At 39.1% G+C, this 27,322-nt stretch overlaps 1 protein-coding gene across 1 annotated transcript in view; it reads left to right on the forward strand.

Annotated features, from left to right (window-relative positions):
* Positions 1 to 395: 395 nt before the first annotated feature.
* Positions 396 to 27,322, forward strand: part of GLTSCR1L (GLTSCR1-like) — a 32,059-nt gene continuing 5,132 nt past the window's right edge. Inside the window, exons 1-7 of the mRNA XM_008942632.1 lie at positions 396 to 582; positions 14,556 to 14,604; positions 17,313 to 17,361; positions 17,444 to 17,512; positions 21,519 to 23,219; positions 24,941 to 25,040; positions 26,303 to 26,400. Coding sequence (XP_008940880.1) covers positions 14,561 to 14,604; positions 17,313 to 17,361; positions 17,444 to 17,512; positions 21,519 to 23,219; positions 24,941 to 25,040; positions 26,303 to 26,400 — 2,061 coding nt within the window. The 5' untranslated portion in view covers positions 396 to 582; positions 14,556 to 14,560. The remainder of the gene's footprint in view (positions 583 to 14,555; positions 14,605 to 17,312; positions 17,362 to 17,443; positions 17,513 to 21,518; positions 23,220 to 24,940; positions 25,041 to 26,302; positions 26,401 to 27,322) is intronic.

The raw sequence follows: 27,322 nt of genomic DNA on the forward strand, positions 1-27,322 counted from the left end.
TTTTTTAATTTTCCGCCCCCTTGATGGCCATCAAGAGAGGGATGGAAAGAGGAGAGGAGGGAGAATGTGTGTGTGTATGTGTGAGTGTGAGAGAGAGAGTGAGAGGGAGAGAGGGGGATAGAGAGAGTGTGTGAGGGAGAAAGAAAAATAATCTTTTCAAATCTCCTCCCTCTTTTTTTTCCCCCCCTCGTTTCTTTGCTTTTCTCTAAAGCTCTGTGGTCTGTGAAACACTGTTTCTTCCTCCTCGTCGGGAAAATGGAGACACCTCGTCTCACTCCTGGCTGTGGAGCTGGGAAGGATTTTTCTTTTCTTTTTTCCTTTTTCGCTCCTAGCTTGATTTTTTTCTTTCCCCCGTCCACTCGCCACTATCCCAATCTTGTAATTTCTTTGAGCTTGTGTCACAGATTTGTGCCTTCTGGGGATTTATTTTTCACTCGTTTCCTCGTTTTTGGTGTCACCAGATTTGATTCGATTTGTTTGGCTCTTTATTTGCAATTTCCTCTGAATTGCTCCGTGCCTTCTGCTTTTACCCAAGGAATGGAAACGGTGCTGCTTTTTGTGGGTGCGCGAAATGCTTGGGCGGTAGGTTTGGGCTAATGCGCTTTTTTTTTTCCTTTTCGGGACCGAGTTTTCCGCTGTAGGTTGGTGGGTTTTATTTTTTTTTCCCCCTTTGTTTTTTTACTTTTCCCTTTCGGAGTGAGCTTATTTAACTGTAACGCATTTTTAAAACAAAAATAAACCGAGTGGAGTAACCCTTTGGCTTTGTTGTAGAGCGGATGTGAACGTGATCTTTTCTGCTGCTGGGGTTATTTTCTGTAAAAGAAACGGTGTTTTCTGAGCAGTTTTTACTTGTGGATTGAAACAGTCGCTGGGTGTGCAGGGCATTTTCAGAAATCCTCACAGTTCACGTTTATTGGGTTATGAGGGAGCTTCGGTACTTTTTGTAATTTGCAAAATAACTTGTTACAATTTGCAATATTCACTTGCTGATTATAGCACAAGAAGATGTAGCACTATTAAAATCCGGAAAAAACCTGAACGACATACAGAGGGCACGTTTATGCTTACTTAGGACTGCTCCTAAATGACTGGGGAAGCAAAGAGATGTGGAGGAGGCCTTTGCTTTACCCCGGTTCTCTGCTCCCCGGGTCTCGCTCCTCTCCTTCCCGGCGCTCGGCAGTTGGGAACGAAACAGTTTGAGAGAGCGGGGAGAGGTGCTCCGGAGGTGGCTCCGGCTGTGCCCGGGCTCGGCGGCGAGACTTTGCGGTGCCACTGTCCGTGAGAATAGTAGGGCGAGAAGGGGGAAGATGGCGCTGCCTGGCTTCCTGCCAGCGTTTATTGCGCAGTTTCACGCCGGCTCTCCTCCCCCACCGGCGCCATTTTAAGGCTTTTTTTCTGCCGTCGCCGCGCCGTGTGGGGCGTGAGCCATTTCTCTTTTTGTGTCGGAAGGGTTGCCTGCTCGGCACTTGAGAAGCTGGTTGCTTTTTTCCCCCTCTGCGCTTTCTTTCTTTAAGAAATCGCTGTAAGGGATTTCATATATATGTGTCTTGGGGAGAGAGATGAAGAATTGGTAGCGTGTCTGCAGGGAAGCAAAAAGGGTGGATGGATTTGGGCATGTCCCTTTTTGGGAAGAAGGGTCCGTCAGAGTGGTTGCTCTGATTCGCGGCCTTCTCATTCTTCCCCCATCTTCTGAGTAGTCTGGGTCTCGGTTCTGTGAGCTATAAAAACTGTCTTGGTTCAGAGGGTGCAGGGCTCCTGCCTTTAAAGCCTGTAAACATAATTTCGGAGGTTGTTCTGTATCTTTAAAACCTGCATTTCTTGACATGAGTTGCACTCAAAGTGCAGGAAGAAAAAACATTTGAAAGAACATCCTTTTCTGTTGAATGATGACCAAAAAACACATCAATGTCATTAAAAAGAAATGTACCCTTAAAACACAATACACTGTATGTAGTATATAGGACAAAATAATTGTCATTGAAGAGTCTTCAATACCTTTGTCAGTGCTTGCAAAAATACAAGAGCAAGTAACTTTTTGGTGGGTAGGTTGGTTGTGGTGTTGTGTGTGGGGTGGTGGTTGTGTGTGTGGTTTTGTTTTTTTTTTTAATTTTGTTGCTGTTACTTGTGGTAGGTTTTTTTTTTGAGGTGGGACTATATGAGCTTTTATCACTCTGTCTCACAGGTGACAGTGATTTTTCCAGATGATTCAAATCTAGCAGCTTCACTTAAAATATTCATTTTTTTAAGTTTTGGTTTTGTGCTGTGTTTTAGGGAGAGTGTTGAAAATGGTATTCTGTTTTTTGATTTATTTTTTTTTTTTAATTTTACATTGCTCTGTAATATGATCAATGCTTGTGAGGCTTGAGTTTAAGAGCAACAACATCTGTATTCAGGAACAGCAAGCATACTGCCAGACCAGTTTATGCTGTGCCCGCTAAGGAGTGTGGAATGTTGGTTTAATTCTTCATTTTATGTTCTTTGACAGATCAGAGGAGGCTTCCCCATGCCTTTTGCTCATTCCCAAACAGAGAGGGAGATCTTTTAAAATTTGGGATTAATTAAAAAGCTGTTTAAATTCTTTGTCTTTTGCTGTTAAAGGGATTTAAATGACATTTCTGGAAATACACCTTTATGGCTTGGAATATACTTAAAATGATCTGGATTTAAACTGTTTGCTACAGATTTTCATGGGGACAATCTTGCTAATATTGTAGCTTTTAAAACAATACATCTGCTAAAACTTTGTTTAAAAATTTGAGTGTGAAGTACATATTTGCTCATATTTCACAAATCTAATTATTACATGAAATTCACTCTCTTATTTTGTATTTTTGGTAACAGAAGTCTTGGGATCAAGATAGTGAATTTTTTTTTTAGTGGTACCATACCTTTCTACAATAAAATTTCTGTTATGCACTAATGTCTGGCAGATTGTGTGTGGATTTTTTCATTAATTTGTAAAAATAATGAAAAAGTGACAGAAATGGGACAAAAATGTCCAGTTTATATTCTGTCAGGGTGTAATACTAGTCCCATTACTACGTATACTCTCTACTCTGACCTGCTTGCATTACAGTAAAATGTATTCTCATCTGCAGATCTTTGGTGAATTGTATTTAAATATAACCCATCTGTTCTTTTTAGATGTATTTCTTTGATGGTGTCTGAGCTTAAAACGTTTTTTTAATTATTTTTGTTGTTGTTGCAAGTAATACTATGTATCTCACATAGCTTGTTTATGTTGGTGCAGTGCAGAAGCTCATCGTGGTGATACACTAGTCCAGTTCTTTTGTTGGTGCACTTTGGCATATTTGCTTGTATGATGTGTGTTTTAAATGCATTCTTATTTTATTAATACTTCAAGCACTTGTCTTGCACGTTATACCTGTATTCTTGAGTTGACAGCACTCTCAGTAGACATGTGGCTTTAGGTGAGGTCAGTGCTACATAGCTGGGCCCTTGACAGAGTTGGTTCTACCATAGCTAAATGTGTCAACTTACACATGTGCAGCTTGCCTGCCCCCCATGCGCCCTTTTTCAGTGGACTTTATATATTTTGGAGAAAAAAACCCTCAAAAGTCTCCTAGTTTAAGCTACATTTCCAATTTCCTCTAAGGACTCTTTCTGTATCCGTAAAGTTTTGCAGCAGAGCTAAGTCCATAGTCCCAGGAGGAAGAGCTTTGCAGGTGTGATGTGTTCCTAACGCCACTTGGGCATTCACTGTACTCCAACTGTATTTTCAGAGTTTTGCTAGTGCACTTCCACATCAGTTCCAGAAAAGCTGTGTCTCCATAACTGCAGTTGTGCTTGACGTACTGGTCAGTGATGGTGCCTTTCCGTGCTTCATGAGGCTTGTGAGAAGTCTAATGACTGGTGCTTTTTATTGTAGAAGAAGCAGGGAAAGTGTGTCATCCCTATCCAAGTAACACAGGCCAGGCTTAAGAGCCTCTTTGGTGATGTAGTGCATTCTGTTCAGAGAGTTGGCATCATTTCTTCTAATAGTTCTGTGGAAACAAGTTGCATCTGTGCTGTAGAGCTTTTTTTATGGTGATATGCCCTGTCCAGTGTAGACATGGGAGTTGTCAAAACAACAACAACAACCAACCAACCAACCAACCAAAAACAAAAAAAACCCAAGCATGTTTTGCTTCCTTGCAGGAGGATCCACAAACTGTTCTTACATTGTGACCTGCAACTGTTCTAGTTTGAAAGCTGGAATAAACACTGTTAGTAAAGCCCTTGTTGCACAAATCTAAATGCATAAACACCTACCTGAACGGACTTTTCTTAAGATCATCACATAGTTAATGAATAGGTGTGTTTTTATTTTCAAAATATTCATTTGCCCCTGTTTTCATTGCCAAAGAAATAACTACCATATCTATATTACTTTTACTTTGAGAATCGCTGAGGTTTTAGACAAAATAAAACTTAACACGATCAACTAGCACAAATAGACTATCATTTTTTTTTAATTGCTTGAATTTATTGTTTTGCACTGTTTTTAAAATGTACTAGAGCTACTTCTGATGTTACTTTGAGTCGAGGAATGCTTACCAAAAGGCAAGGAAAAAATGTAGGCAAGTCACTGTCAAAATTTAATATAAATAGCCTGTTTCATTGAAGTTATTAAGAAAGAGGGTGGTGAGTGGGAAGTCCAGGGAGAAAGTTTTCACTTCATTGCAAGAGATTGATATTTTTTTGGGGCTGATCTGCCTTGTTTCAGGTGGAACTTGTGATCAGAGTGTGAAATTTCAAGACCTGATGTTGAAGCTTGAAATTTCTTGAGGTGTGTCAACTACAGAAAATATCTTGGACCTCACTGAAATGGGTGGCAAAATCTACATTGGCTTCAGCAAGGCATTGGCTTCAACAAGGACAAGATAGGCAGTGTGGAGGATTTTCAGTCTGATTTTGGGGGTGTTGGTGTGGACTGCACTGCTGAAATAGTTACACATCTGTCAGTTCATGGTGTTCAGATTTCAGTTGATTTCCCAAACATAATGACCAAAAGGAGTACAGATCCCCATTCAGCTTTAGTTAGTGGCAGTTGTTAGCTGACATGAGCTTGTGTGAACCATGCCTTTGACAAGGTAGCCAGCTTTGTTTGGCTAGTATGGACTGGAGTGGCAGTGAAAAGATATTAATTGGGTATAGGTTTATAAATTATTTGAGAAATGAGTTTACTTTCTGGGACTAGAGAAGTGTTTTTTTCAGAATCTTTGAAAATTACATGCACAGGATGAGAAGTATGATACGCAGGTGTTCTTTAGTAGAAAAAAGGTTAAAATATCTGAAGAAATAAGTCAACATTTTTTGGAAGTATTGTGTTGCACAAATAATATATGTGAATAGCCTGCATTATTGCATACAGTGGTTTATAGGAATACTTGAGACCATCTAACTTCCTTTGTCCAGGTGAACATTTCTTTCCTGAGGAACAGTTGAGATTGCACCTCCTTTTTCTCTTTTGGGATGAAACCAGGGCCTTTTGAAATGTTTTATGACTACTAAGGTTCCTGAAGAGTTCTGCATGTGGTGGAGTAGCTTAGATGACAGAGCCCAAAATAGGCTGTAGTGGAGTGATGAATGTGGTCACTGCTGGGGAGATGGGCTGAGCCAAGTGTTCAACCTGGTGAATCCAGTGAGTTAGGTAAGGATCCTGACCTCCAGGTCAGCTGTGAGTCACTCTGGATTTTCTTGATGTGGTTTAAAACGTCTGTTTCCAGATGAAAGTATTGTCAAGATTTTGGTGTTGCCAAGTGCAGATCTGGATGCAGTAGGAAAAAAGTGTATTGAATAAATCAGAAATTTGATGCTGAATGTGTGTGGCTGAGGAAGCCAGACTTGAGGCATCTGCACTGGGGGTTCACACCTGTACTCAGTGTGCTTGGCTGTAGCTGCATTAGCATTTACTGTCACACATACCATTTACAATTAACCAGCACATCACCATGTTTTTTCTTAACATGTTAAAACATCACTGCAGCTACAGAAGTTTGGTAAGTTGTCACATTTGCCAGACTCAAATTTAAGGACCCTTTTTTGTGGTACACAGAAGAAAAATAAAATTTAAGAGTTGGATGAACAACTTATTGTAGATTGTCTGTACTTCAGTGTGTGGTTTTTGTTTGTTGTTCTGTATGTGGGGCTGATAATCCAAAATTGTGTAAAGACCCACCTGTCCTTTAATACGTTCATCTCCTGCCAGATCTTAGAAACCATGAAGATGCATAATGTCATGCCTAGCAATTCATAATTCATACAGTAGCACTTCAGTGTTTCTTTCCTTGTTACTATTTATCTGACTTCTTAAGAGTTCCATTTTTTTTGAGTATTTCATAGAGAGGTTTCGCATCATTCTTCTGAATATTTAAAATTACACAGTTCTCATACTCTGTGGCATACAGATGTCTTTGACATGCTGATAACTTAATTCAGTTCCACAGCTAATTTCAAACATTCTAAGTTCATGTTAAAAGTACTGCTCAGATTTAGAGTCTTCGAATGAAAAGACATTTATAAATAAAGTTCATGTTTGCATCTTGCACTGTCTTGCACTAACATGTTGCACTAAGTTAGAATCCCAAATTCCTTACTTTGTTAGCTCTTTCTTTAGAGCACAGTTCCTGGTAGATTTTGCAATGGTATAGTAGTTGCTTTTTGTTAATTACTCTGGAAGAGAAAATATTTATAAGGAATAATAATTACAAGTTGCAGAATATAAGTACAGCATGGTTTGCAAGTGAGCAGTTAAATCCCTGTGTTTTACGAAGTATGTTTTAAAAATGAATTTTGCTTCCTTACTCCTGTTGTCTGAAATGACAACTTTTTGATAATTATGCCTTCTGTATTTTGCCTGAGTAAAATTGAGAGAGATTTTAAATTGAAATACATTTCCCCAGTATTTACACCTTTTCCATTGAATGCTGTGTCGTCATTCCATTGCACATAATTTTTTTACAGGAATGAGACTGAGGAAGTGAAAATACTTCTTAATACTGTTCTTTTGTGTTCAATCTGTAAAAATCCATTTCTGCAAATAAAGGCCTTGGTAGGGTGAGCAGCTCTTAACACGCACTTGGTTAGTTACAATAATCTGAAACTGTCCACTTTGCAAGGTGCTAGGTTGTTCAAAGACAGAATTAATTTGAAACTTCAGAATAAAATATGTGGTACTAAGGGTTTGCATTTCCTTTCTTACACGGCTGCGTTGCAGAGAATGCAGATGAGGTCTGAAATAAAGGTCTTGGTAGGGTGAGCAGCTCTTACGTCGATCATAAAACACGCACTTGGTTAGTTACAATAATCTGAAACTGTCCACTTTGCAAGGTGCTAGGTTGTTCAAAGACAGAATTAATTTGAAATTTCAGAATAAAATATGTGGTACTAAGGGTTTGCATTTCCTTTCTTACACGGCTGCGTTGCAGAGAATGCAGATGAGGTCTGGTTGTTCCTGTAGTAGGTAAGTTGCCTTCAATGAATCCAAGTCTGCCTGTTAGGAACCTGAAAGGTAACTGGCAGTGTGAGGCAGTAGTTGCAGCACCTTGGCAACCTGAAGTGCATGCTACTTAAATGATATGTTACCTAATATGTGCTAAAATGCCTTTTTTTTTCCTTCAGCCCCCAACCCTCCTCCCCTCCCCAGTTTGGAAGCACACTGAGCAGACTGTTAGCACTATGAAATTTAGTGGGAGTTGTGGAAATTTATGTGAGGGAGGGACTTCACTTCACTGCAGTCAGCATAGAATCACTTAACACTGATGTGATCCTTTGATATAATTTAACAAGGTGTGGATGCTTGTATTGAGTTAGTAGGATTATCTTCCATCTGCATTCAAAAAGGATATGAGGGATAAAAATGTCACCAATTTGGAGCACACAGTTCACTACAATACCATTGTCTACAGTCACTAGTACTGCAAATTTGATTCCTCCTGTTTTTGTTGTTCTGATGATGATTGTTACAGTGATAATGTATTTGTTCAGATACTCCATAGTGAAGTTACTAGTAATGTTGGGATTGTAAGTTAAAGTTCTGGAGAATGGTGTAGAGCAACAGAACAGTACAGAAGAGCTGATGGCTCGGATCCTTGACAAAGCAAGAAGGAGGTGATGTCAGAGTTCCTGGTGACAGGATGTGTACAAAATGTTACAGAACTTGTGAGGATTAGTGGGTGTATCTCCCAGCTCAGGCAGTAGTTGCTTCAGGTGCTGTGTGTGCTACTGTATGCAAGTCTGATTATCTCCCACTGTAGAGCTCTAACTACAGCAGTAATTTCCTTGCTTTAAATCATTGATTTTTTAAGGCCAGTGTTCACACTTAGAAGTCATGTGCCAGCATGCTGCCAGGCAGCAATTGATCCTATCTGGTTACGTGGAAGTTTTGAGTCTGTAGATTTTTGCAACAGTTTTGCAGGTAAATTTATTTACTTCTGGCTTACCAATATTGATTTTGATTGTACTGTATTGATTGAAACTACTACTCTAAATGTTGCTTTTCTAAACTAGCCACTGTCTTAGGCTTCTTACGCCATGTGAAAACAACATTTTACTGCTTTCTGTCTGAAGTTATATACTAAGGTTGTACGAAATTATTCTCCTTTCTTGAAGTAATTTTTAATTCTGTTGCAACAAGCTTGAATATAATTCGGATCTTAAATCCAGTATTTACTCCCATTTTTAAAGTTAGAAAAATAATTGCCATTTATGAAGCATGTGTGAATAGCTGGAATGTTTCTGGACAAATCCAGTTTTAATGACTGCAAGTTGTAGGCCCTGTGTGTGTTGCAGGATACTGTGGATTGTGTATTTTGTAGATTTAGTTACTTAGGTTGGTAAGGACCACTGGAGGTTTTCAGGACCTGCCCCCTGCTGTAAGCAGAACTAGCTTCAGAGTTAGGACAGGTTCGTCAGGACCACTTGAATTTTGAAAATTTCCAAATTGGGTACTCTTGGTTGAGCATTCTTGTTTGTGAACTTCTTTTTTTGCCTTCTCTCTGGTTGGAGTTTTCTGTTTTCCATGTTTGGGCTGTTGCTTTGTGTCTTGCTGTGTGCTGAGGAGAAGAGGCTGTCTCTGCTCATCTTAGTACCCCTTTGAGCTAGTGGCAAACTGCAGGTGGCACCTTGGTTAGCCTTCTGTCATCCAGGCCAAGGGCATGTACTTCCCTCAGACTTTGTGTCATGTGCCTGCAGGATTTTATTGTCACTCTACTGGACTATTCAAAGTTTTTCAGTGTTTCTTTTAAAGCGGGGTGGGTGTGGATGTGTATGGCAAAACTGGACGTGGTATTTCAGGTGGGAGCTGACAACTGCCGAGCAGAGGGGAATAATCACTTCCATTGACCAGGTGCAGGTGGAGAAGTTGATTTGCTTTGGCAAGAGAGAACCAAATCCGAGTTGAAACATCAGTTTGTTTTATTTAACAATTTTCTGTTCCAGGTGACTGTTCAAAGCCTTGAGCTGGCTCGGCAAACGTGGATGAGATGGGCACAGGACTGCTCTCCTGTGGGTCCTTGCTGTGTAATAGATAACAGAGTTGTCAGGGAGCCAGAGGCTTTAAGGCCATCTAATAACAGTCCCCCAGCCTTTCATAGCTGGGATTTCTGTGTCAGTTTTGTTACTTTCACTTGGTCCTTGCTGTGTAATAGACAACAGAGTTTCTGTGTCAGTTTTGTTACTTTCACCTTTTCTCATGCTCTGTTTGGGAGCGCGTGATAAAGAGCGCGCTGGTTATTTCCCAGAAGGGGATGGGCAGTGCTGCTTCCTCAAGTACCTGTGACTCAAGCTGAAGTACAGACTGGACTCACCAGGGCTGCAGCAGGAGCAGGAAATAAAGCAGTGGAGGCGTTGCTGGTAATGTTACAGGGAATACCTGTGCTGGGTTGTGACTAATTGGTAATGATTGTCCTTGTGATCAGGTGGATGTACCAAGAGGGCTGAGTTTGGCCTAGTTAAGATAAACAGATTTTTTAAAATTTTTTTATTGTTTTTACTTTAAAAAGTCAGTGTAGAACAGGATTGATAATACCTAGGTATTTGTTAGGCTACATTGTAACAGCTGTCCAGCAGGTTGTGTGAATCTTCCTGTGTGCTTTCTCCCAGCTTCCATAGTGTGGGCTTTTGTCAGAGCCCCTGGTGAACACAAGCCTCACCTGGAGCCTCTGTCCTCACCCCTGGCCCATAGCCTGAAGCCCCCATGAACTGATGCAGATACAGAAGCAAGTGAGTGTTGCAGACTCTAGGCCAGTGGTCTCCAAGAGTTTTGGATTGCACACCCCGATCAGTGGAAGTGTTTGAGCATGCACCTCTAATACATCTACATTTATTTACAAATTACATGCATGAACTACTGAAGTTCTATTATTTTCTTCCTGCACTCCAGTGGATTGTCCTGCACACCTCCCACTTTGGGGACCACTGGTCTAAGCTACATAATTCTAATTCCACTCATTGTGTCAAGTTTTATTTTCAAGCTCTCATGGCTTAATATTATTTATATCCATTTCATACGTTGGCCATTGAGTTGGCCCACTGTACATTACAAACAGTGATGGAGGACAGAATTCGTATAACTTGTCAGCTGTTTTTTCAGGTCTTATATACAAGAAAAGCAGCAAACCTTTATACCATTTATGCTGTAGAAAACATGTTAGGAAAATTTCACAGCATAGTCGTGTGTGGGGTTGGAGCTGAGGCACACACCGAGGCAGCTAGGATGTGGAGCAGCACACAAAACCTGATGCCTTTGGTACCGTGGGAGGCTACTGATAAGAATGTTGAAAACCCATAACTAAGGAGCTTGGGCAAAACACAAAGTTATTAAGTAGATAAGCTGGAAACTGAAAGCAAAAATAACAAGGCCTAACCGCAACAATCAAGAGAAAATAACAGCTGCAGGGTCAGAATGACCTGGCAGACAGCTCGCAGGCTATAAATGTTTGCAAATTGTAGCAATAAAGGTCTTCAGTAGCAAGCAGCTCTGGAGTCCCTGGCTCAATACGCCACGGTCCTGCTTTTCTTAACACGCTTAGAAACGATCCTCTGTGTCAAGGTTATGCATTGCTGAAGTTGCCCTCTTTTCTGAAGAGACTGAACGAGTAGTTGCCTTTGAGTGTGCAAGGACACAGTCTGATGGTGCATCTCCTCCCCAGCTGTCCTCAAGTTAACAGGACACTAATCCTTATTGAAAATCTGCATCAGCTAAAAAAAGTCAAACCTGCAGTTAACTGATTATGCAGCTCTTGGGTATGTGTGGTGAAATGGGAAGAGAATTTAGTCTGAATAGGTGTGGTTGTGATCTTGATTGTTCTTTCACAGACCATACATCCCTGTGTGCACTGTTTAAATTATGTGTTGGTTCTGTGGTGTTTCCTGTGCAGCATCCTGTTAGTGCAGTGTGGGGACATTGAGATGGGGGCGATCTCTCTCTGCTTCACTGGCAGTTTTCAAGCGTGGAGCCCCTTAGGCTCTGAGTGCTGATCAGAGCAACTGTGGAGTGTAGTAAGTGCTGTGTACAATAGGTGTGTTCAGGGCTCTGGTGGTACATTCATCATCTGTAAAAGAACTTGGTAGTGGTTTTATGCAGATCAGCTCTTCAGCAAACCAGTGCTGGAAAAAAGTGACACCATTTTCATGTGTGTATAGAATTCTGCTGTTGATGACAAGAATGTTGTTAAAGCTTGCTAGGAAGTTGCACTTCTAGAGCGTACTGGTTGTGATTTTTGGTCCTTAGCAAAAATGCAGCTGTTCTCTTGGGTTTTGTTGCCCGTTGTGAGCTGGAAGGAGTTTCCAGTACATTGAATAGATTTTTCTTGTATCGTATTTGTGAAATGAGGAAAATTTTTTTCCTAATAAAGCCAACTGCATGTTCAGCTACAGGACTGAATAGAAAAGAATATGTATTGCCATTAAGATTTTCTCTCACTGGTCTTTTCATGCAGTTTATTTTTTGTCTGATCATTACATGCAGATTTTCAAGAATCTAGTGCACTTGCCACGTTTTTCTAATTTGAGTTAGTAGTTTTAATACCCACAGCGTACTGCTTGAACAAAGTTCTGTGGGGCCGCTTGTCACAGAGGGTATTTGGTTTAGTAAAGCAAAGACATTTATTTTATTTAAACAACCATGTCAGTATTAACACAGACACCTGGGATGGGATTTTCAAAAGTAGGCGTGCAGTGTGAAAACAAAGATGATGCTGACTTTCAATAGAGCTGATTTTTATTCTTAGTCAGCTAGGAGTCTTGGAAGCCCTACTCTTGAGGGATAAGTGTGCTGTTTAGCTGTTAGAGGAAGTAACAGCTTTCTGTAAGTAGTGCTAACGGTGCAGTTAAAGCACAATTCTAATCAGTTAATGCTAATCAGTTATTAATTTGTTCTTACTAATGCACATTTACATTTAAATTTTGTGACATCATAAATGTCATGTTATTTGCTTGGCATTAAATTGCAAGATTGGTGCTCATGCTGGTGGCTGTATGCCACAGGGAGCAGGTGTAATACTGGATCATGGGAGAAATTATCTTTAAGATGCTGTCATCTCTTGAATGCTGATCTGGTTAACATTTGAAGTACTTCTCTGGAGCTGTTCTTTGTTATCCTGCTTTCCCAGAGATGTGATACTGAAGAATCCTTACAGTCATGTATGGTTCTGCTTCACCCTTAACTGTTAAGCTAAAGCACAGCAGAATGAAGGAAAGAGATGAATGAGGCCATGCTATAAGTATGGAGAGCAGGGTACCCGCTGTTAGTCTAAAGTATAAGCCAGTTTCAGCATCACTGGGGTATAAAAAAAAATTCAGGAGAAACAAGAGAATTACAGGACAGGTGAGGTGGGAACGGATTTCTGGAGATCACCTCATCCAGTGTCCTGCTCACAGCAGGTTCATTTGGAGTGGGCTGCTCAGGGCTGTGGTCAAACTGAGTTCTGGGTGTCTCCCAACGATGAAGACTCCATAGTCTTGCTGGAAAACCTGTGCCAGTATTTGATTGCCCTCAGTTTAAAAAAAAAAAAAAAAGTTTTATGTTTAAATAGGTTGTTGGTTTCCCTTTAAGTTCCTTGCCCCTTGTTCATTTACTGGACACAACTGAGAAGTGTTTGGCTGAGTTTTCTGTAGCCCTTCTGCCAGGTATGCATACATACAGATAAGACTTCCCCCACAGATTTCTGTTCCTCAGGCACAACAGTCCTGGTGCTCTCAGCCTCTTGTATCACTGATGCTGTAGCAGATGTTCCAGTCCCTTCATTGTCTTAATCATTATGGAGATCAGGATGAGGGAGAGCCTGAAGTATGATTCACATGGATCTGGTCAGCAAGAGTAAGTTTCTATTTGGCATGAAGTAAGGGACAGCAAAATGAATTAAAGCCAAAATTATGTTAAATTAATAAATTTGAGTGATAAGCATTATAGTAGAATTTTAAGGGAAATTGAGGAAAAAAACAAGCATGGAGTGCACAGTGATAAATTTGATAGGATTAGAAGATAATATGAAGACAAGACTGGGTAACTAAATGGAATCCAGGGTGCCAAGAAGTTACCAGTGGATTAGATAGGATCTTTACAGAGACAATAAGGGAGGATAAGGTACTTCTGAGAGTTACTGAAAGGGAAAAGGGAGAAGGTACAATCTCAAGTGACATCATGAGAGTTAGAGTGAACAGCAGAACCATGAGATGCACAGAAGCTTTAAAGGAACAGCAATTGGAAGTAGGTGTTCTATACAGGCAGCACCTGACTGATTAAGGCAGAGCATAAGAGGATTGCTGGTCATCATATTGTGAGCCTAAAAATGCTCTGTACCCAATGAATGGATGCTTACAGTTTGTCTAGTGCAGATGAATTCCCAACCTGTTGTTAAATGGATTGTCAGAACTCCGTATTGTTAATGACAAGTTCATTTAAGTACTCTTCTGAGTATTATTGATGAGAAAATGGAAGTGGCCATGTTGTCACTAGCAATAGCTAAAGAAAAGTCTGCAAGAAAATAGTGTTGTTTTAGTTCTCTTTGATGTCTTGGCTATAGTTGTGGTTCTACCTTTTAATAGCACCATCAGATACCAACCTAAGTTTGTTTACCTTTTTGTCTGGCTGGTATTATAGCCACTAATTTGTAACAGTCGTGGTAGATTCTGTTGTGTTGGGTTATTCCCTCACTGGGATTAGGTGGGAGTAAATTCCTGTAGAAGTGTTTTAATTGGAGTCTTGTGATTGCATTTGGTGTTGATTAAAGTCATAGAGGTTCTGGTTAATCAGTCTGGTTAATCATTGGTCCTTCTCCCATTTAAAATTCTAAAAAAAAAAATGCTTAAATGAGAAAACATTGCATGAGAATTTTGTATAACATTACATGTGAGTGAATTTGATTTTGAAGTAAATCAATGGACCCCTGTAGAAGGTGCAGGTTTTTTTAACAGCTTTGCCAATAGTAGATGTCTGTAAACTTGATAAATTGTCTGGTAAAAAATACTGAGGTATTCTAAATGGGTTTTACTGTTGAAAGCAATATTTTGTCTGATATGTATCATCTTTGTTCTCTCCCCTTTTGTTCTAGTTGTCATGGATGATGATGACGATGAATCCTGTCTCCTGGATCTTATTGGGTAAGTTTTCCTTAAGCAAGTCTTTCAGAAAAGTAGTGAAAAATAATTGTGCAAAATCATCTTCTAGAAGGTGTTTCTATTGTCTCAAGACTAGGTGGCATGCAAATGAAGTGAGTAGCTGTGCTTCCCTTTCTCCCTGTGGTGCCTGTCACAGCACCTTCAATCCCAGTGTGTGCTAGCTGGCAGTCCACTTGCTGGGTGTTCTCCTCAAGAGAGCCTAAGGAATGAATACTCCTGGAGGTTGGATTCTTTCCTCAGCTACTGTTAGAACACGTTACTAGGGATGTTGTTACAATCTTCATTGAAAAGTTACCTTTTATTTTGATTAAAAAACCAAAGATCTCAATTTTTTGAGCAGTGGAACTACATACTTTAACTCTGTGCATGTCTTTTAAAGGGAAAAGTAAAATTATTTTTAATTCTAACTACTTAATTTGTACTAATAACATGCATTTGCATAAAAATGTTAGGAGAACTGGGTAACAATTCTATTTTTCTAAGTATTTAAGTAAAGAATTTATCAATGTTTTTCTCAAAGATACTTTGTTTTAAGAACATTGGGGCTTTTAAATGGTCCATTTTATTTACTTGGAGATCTATAATTCCATATAGGAATCTCAAAAAATTAATTAGGATAGCTGAAGCATGAGCAATACTTTTATGGCTTGTATATGTGACAGGTTACCTACCTTTGGCTAACATTCATGTCAGTATTCAAGAACAGATAGTATGCTATAATGCATTTAAAACATAAGAAAACTGAGTGCTTCTTACATGATACTTTGTGCTAACTGTGCCAGAATTTAGTATGACATCAGTCTTACAGCAGCTACTAAAAGATTGGTCTCCTCTTCATGCAAGAATTTTTTACTGTCTTAATAAATAGGCCTTGCATCTTTCTCAAAGATTTCAGTGAAACCACTGAGAGCTTTAACTTCAGAAAACAGTCTCACCACAGTGGCTGCTGTAATTTGGGGGTTACTCTGTGGATGCTGTAAGAAAAACATTGCCTGTAATGGCCCACAGTTATGTTCTGTGGGGTGGGCTCTGCAAAATTACTGACTGTAGCTGTATAGAACATCCTCCTTGGAAGATGATAATTGACTGCATGGGACAATTCAGTGCTGTGTCAAGAGCATGAATCAGAAGGATCCTGATACAAGTTCCTAGGTGGTCCAGAAAATGAAGTGCTCTTGATAAGGATGAGTGTTTGTGATTCCTGCTATGGCAGCAATTACTGTCTTGTGCATCTAGAAGAGTGGAAAACAGCATATTTATTTATTTATTTTACGTCTGATCTTTGATTTTGGTAAGTGCCTTCCTTACTAAAAATAATATTTAAGCTAATGAAGTATTCTTCATTTTTAATGGCATTTTTCGTGACTTAAAGTCAGGGAGTGTATTTAGGATTAATTGTCCTTGTTATTTTATTGATAAAGCTCGTAAGCACGATAGAGCCCTGTATGAGTTGATGAGTTCTGTTCTTGTTAACTCTTGAAATTTAGTGTAATCTAATATGAAAATTATGGTTTTGTTTCAAAGTATATGTAGCCACTTCTATGTTGTAAGTGTAATTGTACCATAAAGTTCCTGCCAACTTCTCTGTAACACATCTTTTGTAAACATATGAATGCAGTTTGTTTTTTAAATGAAAAAAACGAGGAATAGAGATGTATTTGTGCTTTTAGGAGAGTAATCTTAAACCTGCAAGATGTTTAACTTGTTCCCTCTTTATTTTCTAGGACGATGAAGAGAGAAGGAAATATGTTGGTTTTTTTTACATGAGAACATCCTGCTTCTCAAAAATGTTCCATTATTGTTAATCAATAAAGACATTTCAAAATCAGAAAGCTCCGTGTGATCTCGCTATTCATGCTAATACACATGTTGGGAATGCTGTAAAATTCTTGTATTAAAATAATCCACTATAACACAATCTTTTAGTGTTTTTTGCTTGGTCTGCATGTGCAGTTCACATTATTTCTGATTTGCTTGAATTGTCGACGCTTGTTCTGTCAGACCATTTTCATCTTGAGTTTTATTCAGTGATAGTGCTAAGTTAATGAAATGCACTGAAGTTGTATTTCATAATATTTAATTAGTTATTTCTGTGGTTGATTTTGGTTGAAAAACAAGCTCCTTTTTTCCTCCAAGTGAAGGGGACTGTTACTGTGGCAAGCATAAGCTTTCATTAACTTATGTTGAGTGGCAGAAAATTTGTGAAAAGATTCAGTTTTGTAAATGCCCTGTTGACATAGACACTGGCTATACAGGTGTTATAGTTTATTTCTGTAGAAGAGGTGGTGCCTGTTTTAGTTCTCATGTTATTTGGTGATAATATTTTCCTCAGTTTTTGTACTATGTGCTCTGATAAAACACTGTGTTTTAAGAGAACATGAGTAATAGCCTTGTAAAGGGAATTAAAGCAGAATGTAGCTAAAATTCTGTGAGGAACACAGTTTATTGTTTGGAATGCCTTGGTGCAATGATGGCAAATATCAACTTCTGAAAATTGTGCTGATAAAGACAGATCTTCAAATGGGATGAACTCTCAGATTTGTGTTAGAGTCAGTGAAAGAAATGTTTTTGCTATAAGCCTGGTTTATATAAATATAGCATCTGCCTTAGCTAAACTAGCCTCATTAGTAAAATAAGCTTTCTAAAAGTGGTAACATATTTTTTTTTTCCCCCCTCCCATCCCTCTTAAGGGACCCACAGGCGCTGAATTATTTTCTACATGGACCTAGTAGTAAATCTGTAAGTAGCACTCATATGTATCAGATATACATAAGCTTCACTGAGTGTATTATTTCTAAACATGATTTTTGTCTTTCATCAGAGCAATGAAGACTTGACTAATGCAGAGTATTCTGTAGCCAACTCAAATTCAATTTTCGCCAACTCCAATGTAAGTGGTGAGGAGATAAATGATGTGTTGAGATGGCATGCTTCTGTTATGGCTTTACTTGGCTTTTATAACACTGAATGAAGTAGATGTGGATTTTGACCTTATTCAAATTGTGAATGCTAACATAGAACCACCTTGTATTTAATATTTTAAAGTGTTTTGTTGGTTTCTTTTTGCATTGGTGGTAAGATACTGCACTGTTGGGACGTGTTTTGTAAATATGTAGACCAGCTTGCTGAGCAGTGAAAGTGCTCTCTAGTGTAACTCCAGTTAACTGGACTTGTAATTTTAATGAATGTAAATATAGTAGTGCTCAAGTGTAGACCTTAAAACTTCATGCATTTCCTGTGTATGTTTGGATGGTTTTGTTTCTTATTTCTAAGTAGAATCTGAGCTAGCAATAAATTAACAGATGTCCTTCAGACTGAATAGTTTGGGATGTTTCCTTCCTGTAACTTGAGTGTTAGAGAATTCACTTTAAATTTTTTAGGTGTTGCAAGTAGTGTGCAGTGTTCTTTTTTCACCAGGAGTATATTGCAGCCCTGGACTAAGTTTGACCCAGTGATGTTGTGGAATCCCAATCCTGGGAGATCAAGCAAAGGCTGATCTGCTGTAGAAGGTTGGACTAGATGAATTCAGAGATCCCTCCTGACCTGTGTTTCTTTGGTTTTATTGCTGTGGTTTTTCAAAAAGAAAAAGAATTCTTAATCCCACAGTTCAGTAATTTGAATACATAGAGTAGGGTTTCCTTCATAATTCTTCTTTCTGTTGTACTGTTATTTTGCCTGTTTGTCCTATGTTCCTAACAGTCACATGGCTATACTTGTAGGTGCATAGTGGACTTAAATAATTGGCATAAATAAAGACTTAAAGCTTTTTATATACGTGTAGAGAACAAATGACTTCTCTGTATTTGTGGTAGTGTGCTAGGAAGTGTTTGCCCTGTCCTTCCCCTTTCAATATCATGATTAAATGCTGTAGGAAAAAATGTTACGTGGCAGTTCTTTCTCCAGGTAATCTGGTTGGGTTAATGGAGAGTGAGGTACCAGCAGTAATAGGGTGTGCACACTTTTCAGCTCATCAGGAGCAGTGGCTTCAGCTTTCAGCTCACTGCTACCAGGCTAGCTAGGATCAGACAGCAGCTTCTTGTATGCAGCATGGCAGAGGTGGGTTCTGAGGATTCATCCTAAAATAATGAGATAGAGGGAATAAAGGGTGACATCTGTATTTATCATAGCCTAGACTTCCTAGTTGTTCTTTGTAGAGATTCTTCTGATAAGCACGAGTAGGTGGTGGGCAGGAGTTGGACGTGTATTTTGAGAAACGGGGTTTTTGGAGTAATTTTGAGAGGGAGTGGGAAACTCTGGGCAAGGTGGGATTGTTGCATAGGGAGTAGCAGTTGGAAGAAACAAAAATACTTAATGAAAGACAAAAGGACTTTGTGTTGCATAAGATTGGTGGGGTAGGTGATCAGAAGAGCAGGGATTTCCAGGGTGTGTTGTAGGATGGCTTACTTATTTCTGTTCTCCAGCACTTGTTCCTCTTGTGTTCTGTTCTCATCCTTTTGTACCTTTGTAAGGAATACTGATGCCATCTTCTCTTCCCTCTCTCCCTCATGTAAAAGCCCTGTGCTGACCTAAGTGAAGAACAACTTGGTTGCAAAGTTAGATTTTTATAGTGCATTGTGAGGGAACAAAGAGTTACCTAAAATACGAATATAAACTGTTTCACCGTCCCTGCTTGTAACATAAACATACTAGAAAAGTTAAAGGCTTCTGAGTTTTGTATTATTAAAGGCTTTGCAGACACTGAAAGTTCTGTCTTTGTATTCAGTAATAGCTACCATGAAGTAGGGTTGATTGCCTTGCTGGCCCAGCTGATGCCTTTTAGTGGCAGAATTTTACAGATTCAGTGTCAAGGGTTCAGTGCCTCAGCTGGTAAGCATGCTCAGCCAACACCTAGCACAGGATTAAGCTCCTGCTGACTTAAGGGCAGGAAGTCAGTGTCCACTCTTCCCCTAAACTCCCCTCTGAGTGTGTGTACCATCTCTAGTGATTCCAGATTGGTTTTCTTGGGTGGTCATCAGTCCTGTTACAATGCTTGTAAGAGGGTTCCTGAGCCATTGCCGTGTCACCTGGGTTCTACTCGGTGACTGCTTTCTCCTTTCTGTGCAGTGTAGTAGAACAGCTTAAGAGAGCAGAATATTCATGCAGCCAGAGAGAATAAAGCATTTGTTGGTAAGCAGATTCATGAAGTTGCAGAGGCACTACTGTCTTCTTGAAGTTAGTATGGTGTTCTGATTGGCCATTCTGAATCTGGGCAGCAGTGTTGTTGAGGTGCTAACTTGGTAGGTCTTTTGTTCCAGTTTATGCATGTAAAATTGGTTTTAGATGTTAAACAGTCCTGGGAGCAGGGAATAAAACTTGGGATTCTTTATTCCAGTGTGAGAGTTTCAAGCTATTAATCTTGATCTACTGTAATATTATTTATTATGACTGTTGCTGGAATAGCATTAATTGGAGCCCTCTAACTTAACACAGTTGTGAAAAGTTAGTCATTGGCACTGTAGACAAGTTGCAGCTGCAGTGGAGAGCTCTTCACAAGAGTCTGGCAGTTCTGAGTCCTAATAATGCCCTACTTGGTGACTCCTTTTTGCTCTGCCTGATGGTAGCTAGGTACAGTTGAGAACCTGATTTGTAATTTTAGGTGTTCATGAGGTGCAGACATTCAGACATTTAAGTACTATTTAATTCCTTCTGTTAACATAAATGTAAAAAAGTTCATTGTAATTTTATAATTGTATTTTGAAAACAGTTTATTGACTTTTAAGATCAATCTCTTAATATTTTAAAACATTACTGATGCTTCATAAAATACACAGACTGATTCAGAAACAGATTGGAGTAAAATTCTGAACAAATGTGCTTGGGGAACTGAAGTTAGGGTGGGGATGTTATTACAAGTAATTATGGCTTGCAGCATCTTCACACTGTTTATATGAGGTGAAAACAAACGTCTTATGACCTTCAAGGAGTGAGGACTCAGAGTATGAGTGTGACTGATATTTTCACACCCACATTTGGCTTTTATCCTGACCTAAAAAGAAAATGGATGTTGTACTTGAATGGTTCAGATATGATTTTGCAATTGAGAAAAGTGTACTCTAACAACTGTTGCAAGTATTTCTATGCATATTAATTTGTCTTTCCACCTGTGGAAACCTGATACTTGCATTGTCTAGAGTTTCTGGGTGTAACTTTGTTTTAGGAAAATACTGTCAAGTTGGCCAAAGTAGATTCTGATTTTCTGCATCACAGTACTTATGGATATAGATTTGAAGGAATTCTTTTCTTTCAAGGTGCCACTTAATATTTGCTGCAGTTTCAAAATCTGTAGTTCTCCCTAATCTTTTTGTTAGTGTAAACCATAAACTCTCTAGCATTATTTTACTTACTGCTTTTTTATGAAATTTTTCTAAACCTTACAAAATAGTTGCTAATTTACACTGATGGTAGAAATATTGGTAGAATTTTGGAGATGGGTCTCATTTGATAGGGGCAGTCAGTGAAAGAGCATCTTTTCCCTGCTGTTTCCCTGCTGCTACTGAAACCTTGCCCTAAATTGAGTTATGGTGTAGGTCTTTTCAATCCTTCTTTCTTTCATCCTTTTTTTCTGTGCAATGCTGAGCTTGAGGAAGGGAAGATGGTACTTCAAGAGCGTGTCACACCCTCTTGAAACAGTGCAGGTGCAGAGCTAAGTGCTGTGGAATTGGAGATTTGAGAATTGAGAGTAGTGTCTGCAGCAGTCTGTCATGAGGGCATGAGTGGGATGTGAGGCATGTGTTGATGCTTGCCTGCTGTATGGGATGACCATCACCTTACATCTGTACTATATGAAGAACGTGGTTTTGTAAAGAAAGTTAGGTTGCATGAATGAAAGCTTAATGGGGAAACGAGGTAGAGTTTGGAGTTTCTGAAAATGGTTTCTTTCTTGTTTTGTATTTCAGAACACTGATCCCAAGTCGTCTGTCAAAGGTGTAAGTGGTCAGCTTGGAGAGGGGCCTAGTGATGGGCTGCAGCTGTCCAGTAGCCTTCAGTTTCTTGAAGATGAACTTGGATCTTCCCCTTTACCTGATCTTACCGAGGATCAGCCTTTTGATATTCTTCAGAAGTCCTTGCAGGAGGCCAATATTACTGAACAGACTTTGGCAGAAGAGGCATATTTGGATGCCAGTGTAGGTTCTAGCCAACAGTTTGCACAAGCTCAGCTTCATCCTTCTTCATCAGCATCCTTTACTCAGGCTTCTAATGTTTCTAATTACTCAGGTCAGACGTTGCAGCCTATAGGAGTTACTCAAGTGGTACAGCAACCTGTTGGAGCATCTTTTGCAAGCAATACAGTTGGTGTGCAACATGGCTTTATGCAACATGTCGGAATTAGTGTTCCCAGCCAGCATTTGTCTAATAGCGGCCAGATTAGTGGTTCTGGGCAGATACAGCTGATTGGTTCCTTTAGTAATCAGCCTTCCATGATGACCATTAATAACCTTGATGGATCTCAGATAATACTGAAAGGCAATGGTCAGCAAACATCTGCAAACATGAGTAGTGGCCTCTTGGTTCATAGACAGACTCCAAATGGTAACTCACTGTTCGGTAACTCAAATTCAAGTCCAGTAGCACAACCTGTAACTGTTCCATTTAACAGCACAAATTTTCAGACATCGTTGCCTGTCCATAATATCATCATTCAAAGGGGTTTGGCACCAAACTCTAACAAAGTTCCCGTTAATATCCAACCAAAGCCTATCCAGATGGGTCAGCAGACTGCTTACAATGTGAATAACTTGGGAATACAGCAACATCACGTGCAGCAAGGGATTCCATTTGCTTCTGCAAACTCGCCTCAGAGTTCAGTAGTTGGTCCTCATATGTCTGTTAATATTGTTAATCAACAAAGTACAAGAAAATCGGTGACGCCTCAGGCAGTTAGCAATGCTGGAGGTAGTATTGTTATCCATTCTCCTATGGGACAGCCTCACACACCTCAAAACCAGTTTCTCATACCTACAAGTTTGTCTGTTAATTCTAATTCAGTTCATCATGTCCAGGCCATAAATGGACAGCTTCTTCAGACTCAGCCTTCCCAGCTGGTTCCTAGCCAAGTGTCTGCTGAGCATGTAATGCTCAACAGGAACTCTACAAACATGCTAAGAGCCAACCAGTCGTATTCAGGACAGATGTTGAATAATCAGAACACAGCTGTTCAGCTTGTTTCCGGCCAGACTTTCACAGCTCCTGGAAACCAAGTTATAGTAAATCATGGAGCTTCACAGATTGTTGGTGGGCAGGTGCCCCTGCAGCAGGCATCTCCAACGGTGCTGCATTTGTCACCCAGTCAAGCTAATGTTTCTCAAGGTAGATCGAGTTTTACTGCGATGTCGCCTGGGCAGTCTACAGTCTCAAACATGTCAGCTTCCAACCGATTCGCTGTTGCAAGTTCTTCTGGCTCAGTCCACCCTAGCTTGGGACCATCAGTTCAGTCTGTTGCATCGGGAGGAAGCTTCACTGGAGACCAGATAACACAGAACAGAACTCAGGCTCCCGTCAGTGCGTCTCATCGTCTTCCAGCATCCTCTTCCAAACCTGTCAGCACCTTTAGTCACACGTCAGTTGGAGTAACACAGCAACAATTTGCCTTTGGTCAGGTATGAAAGCTGCTTGAGAACGTGGCCAAAGAAGTGCTTATAGTGTTAATACAGAGAAGGTTAATTTTGCAAGTTGATATTTTTACAAGTACTGTAGAACTGCTGAAAATTACTGTAACCCAGACATATCATTTGACTCAGTATTTTCTAAAGTCTGTCACTGCCTGAATGAGTGTCACTTCATTAATTTTGTTAGTGATTCATAGCAGTACTTTCAGAACTGCTTAGCACTGATCTATTTCTGCTCCCATTTAAAGGAATGAAGGTTGTAAGATCGTACAACTATAACCTCTCCTGAAGATCTTACTATAAAGCTAGATATAAAAGCTTGGGTACATTCTTGGCACTTAAAAGTCTTCTGACTTCACTAAAACTATGCATGTGTTTTCTGGGTTTGACCTATTCATGCTAGAGATGAAAAGGTTTCTTGGGTTTCTCTTTGTTATCTACCATGCTGACATTGCCCACAGTAGTTCTGTGTGTCTGGAGCAGTTAGAAGCTTTCAAATTTGAAGCAATGGCAAGGTAAGAGGTGTTTCTTGAAATACTTACAGGGAAATACCTTTTAAAGCAGTTTATAAAAGCATAACATTTAAAAAATAGTTTCTCTAAGAAGAGGTCTACTTGTAATAATTGTTTGTGGTTTTTTTTTTTTTCTGAATTTACTTTTAAGGTAAAAACTAGTCTTTTGGTTCAGTTGATGCAGCTGCAGTATGTATTCAACTTGAGTTTGTTTGCTTTCCTAAGTGAACTTTGAAACTCTGCCAATGTTTAACTCGGTGACTCGTCCATGTCTGTCCTTTTTTTGCTTTTATTTCCTGTTAAATATGTAAAATACTGATAATAACTATCTCAGAATACATTTGCACTAATTTCTCGTTTCTAAAATGTTTGTTGGATTTTTTTTTCCAAGACCAAAATGGGCAATTAAATAACATATCTTGGAAAATGTGCATTTAGAAAAGAAGGGTAAATGTGTTGTAAAATGACATATATAGTCTTTGCCAAAACTGCTACCACAGGTTGTGATATTTTGTTTGCAGATGAGTAATTTGAGGCCTGTCTGACTTTCTCTTGATGTATCTACATCTTCCTATTTGTAGGGTATGTGCTGGGTCAGTGAGTTTCAGCAGTTATAAAAGCATAATATTTCTTACTGCTGTAAAAGATCATTTGGTTTTGTGCTGAAATTTCAGAGCTGAAAATGGGAACTACAGAGAACAAACTCTGCTGTTTACCAGAATCTTTTTAGCTTGTTTGCACATGCATTTTAAATATTGTACAGTGTTGCAGAGTATATTATCATTCAGTCACTGAACACTGGACAGTTTGTTCCTCTGTGTGCAGAGTTTTTTTTGTTGTGAAGACAGTTTCTTTAGTCATCTTGCAGTTTTCAGACTCTCAAAATCTGAGCTCTCTGAGGGCAACTTGTAGTGGGAAATTATGGGTCTTCTAGAATATAACTGGTGAATATTTGTACTGCTAGTGTCATTTTTATGCCTCCATGATTTACTTCATAAAATTGTTGAACTTAGGAAGAACTGAGAGGTCTGAATTTTTGCCACTTAGGAGTTCAAGGTTGAAAAAGAATGTGTAGAGCTGAATTTTAGTTGCTTTTTTTGCTTTTTTCCTCTGTTACAGTTTTCAGTTTAAATATTTGACTGTTGTGTTTTTGTTTTGTTTGTTTTGTTTTGTTTTTTTTTTTTAATATATATGGCACAGAAAAAAACTGTGAACCAGACGTCACCAGTTTCTGCATCAAAGACACAGGATAATTTGAGACAGCCTCAGCTAACAAGTCTTCTGGGCAACACACTATCAGGTCAACTAAGGTCTTTTTAAAAAATTTTCTTAATTTTCTCCAGCCATAGAAATTGGTTCTTTGATGTGGCAGACCTGCATTGATGGCTTATGCTGATAGGGTCCAAAAGATTATCAGAATTTTATTTTTAGAAGAATGGAAATTAAATTTTTCAGTACTGAGTGTGTGGTATTGTTTCTTCCAACCAGAGCACTTAATTTTGTAGAGTGAGAAGTTGAATCTCCATAAATAAGCAATTATATTTCTCCCCTCTACAGATTCCAAAATTGTACCTTCTTTCATTTTTCTTTTTCTTTTTTTTTTCAGCCTAGGGAAATAGAAATAACTCATTTTCAAAATATAGGCATCTGTTAAAAATTCTGTGAAACTTGTGCTGGCTGCTTTGGAGAGGAAAGAAAAATAGTGATTACAAGGTTGTGTGCAGGCTGTCATCACTCGATTTGGTTCTGAGCCTGTCACTTTCAGTTAGAGCAGTTAATGGATTGTCTGTGGCAAAATACTGGCCTTTTCAAGCAGCACAGTGTGGCTGAAAGAACAAAACCAATATATTCAAACCAAACAGAAAAACGCAGTAGCCTTTGTGTTATCTTTGTATATAAGTAACCCTTTTGAACAAGGTCCCAAAATCTCCCTGCTTTTTATTCCCCCCCCCCCCCCCCATGTACTATTATGTGAAAGCTGTCCAGGCAGTTCTCTACAGTCATCACAGTATGATTGTTTTGTTTTGCCAAAAAAAAAAGAATAAATTCTTATTTGTGATGGTTGTAATGTAGCATGGCTGATAAGATGGGATTTGAATTTGTAAGCAAGGTGATTGGAGGAAATCTGCCCATCTAGAAAATCTAGGACAAAATAGTTATTATGGCTGCTGTATAAATACTTTCAGGTTCTCTAGAAAAATTTGGTTTATGTGCTTGAGGGAGGGTTAGTCTTGAAAAGCTTGATAAAAGTGTACTGAGTGATTTTCAATAAATTGTTGGGAAACGATACTTGGGGTACTTGAATGTCTTCTTATGTTGCCATACTATTGGAGATGATTTATATATGAAGATTTTTGCAGTCAGCTGCACAAAATATGAGACCTGTTTATTTTTTATGAGTCAGTTTCCCCACTTGGGTAGTTGCACTAGTGCTTTTTATCATATAAGCCACATACCATTGTCCTAAAAGCTAAAAATAAAAGTAAAATGATCAGGATGGGTACATGAAATTGTTTTGATCTTGCTTAGGATGACAAAGTCTTTTTAATGTGTTTTTTATAGGGCAGGACTCTGGAGGAAAAATCATACAGCAATCTCTAGGAACAGCACAGCCACAAGAAAAAGTATTAGGATCATCATCAGTTCAACAAAGTATACAGGTAGAGAGCACTCTTATTTATATTTTCCCCTTTCCCTTGAAATTTCAATGAAGTTAGCAATGTTTCAGTGTGATAATCTAAGTCCTTGCAGGTTTTTTTTAGATTGTATGAAGTCACTCAAGCTTGTCAAATTCTATCTTGACATAATAAACGTGGAGTATTTTGCAGATTGATATTCTGAATGCTGCTCTGAGATTTAATTCAGTCAGTGGGGTCTGACTATACTGTTCCCTGAAGGTAATTTCCTGTGACATGGCAATTCTTCACAGAGCTGGACACAAGTTGGACCTGCTGGTATCATTACTTCTTAGAAAGTCAGCTGTTCTCTAGCTGACCAGGAGGGGATGGCTTGTGAGGAGTAGCAGAGACATTCCATCTGCTCTTTGTTTTATTCTTTACTGCATTGCTGCCTTTTTTTTTTTTAAGGAAAAAAAAAAGAAATTCTCCTGTATATCACAGCTATGTACAAAAACTTCACACTGCATCTAGTGTTTGAGGCTGAAAGGGGAAGCCAGTTTTTAATTTTTTTTTTTTTTTTGAGAGGTAATACAGGAACTTCTGGAGGGAGGAGACAGTTGTTACATTTGTGGACTGAGTAGCTGAGGGCTGGAGAGGGGGCTTTAACAGAGGCTTGGAAGTATGGGCTTCGTTGTGGATGTCACTAAACTACAAAATCACAGAAGAAAGCAAGGGAGGAGCTGATTTAGAATTTTGCTTTGTTACTATAAACGTATTTGTCAGTTTATTATGACATTAATATTTTTCCCTGTCTTACTGATGTGCAAGTAGAGCAGAAGATAGAGTAGTGCTGAGTTATGAGTTCAGCCTGTTTTTTTCTGTTATTGTTCAGATGTTCATTCTCCTGAGGTAGTCAATAGTTTTTATGCCATGAAACTAGAGGCCTTTAGCCAGCAAGTACCGT

This window comes from Merops nubicus, unplaced genomic scaffold, assembly GCF_000691845.1.
Source record: "Merops nubicus isolate BGI_N331 unplaced genomic scaffold, ASM69184v1 scaffold15606, whole genome shotgun sequence".
NCBI classification, from domain to species: Eukaryota; Metazoa; Chordata; class Aves; order Coraciiformes; family Meropidae; genus Merops; species Merops nubicus.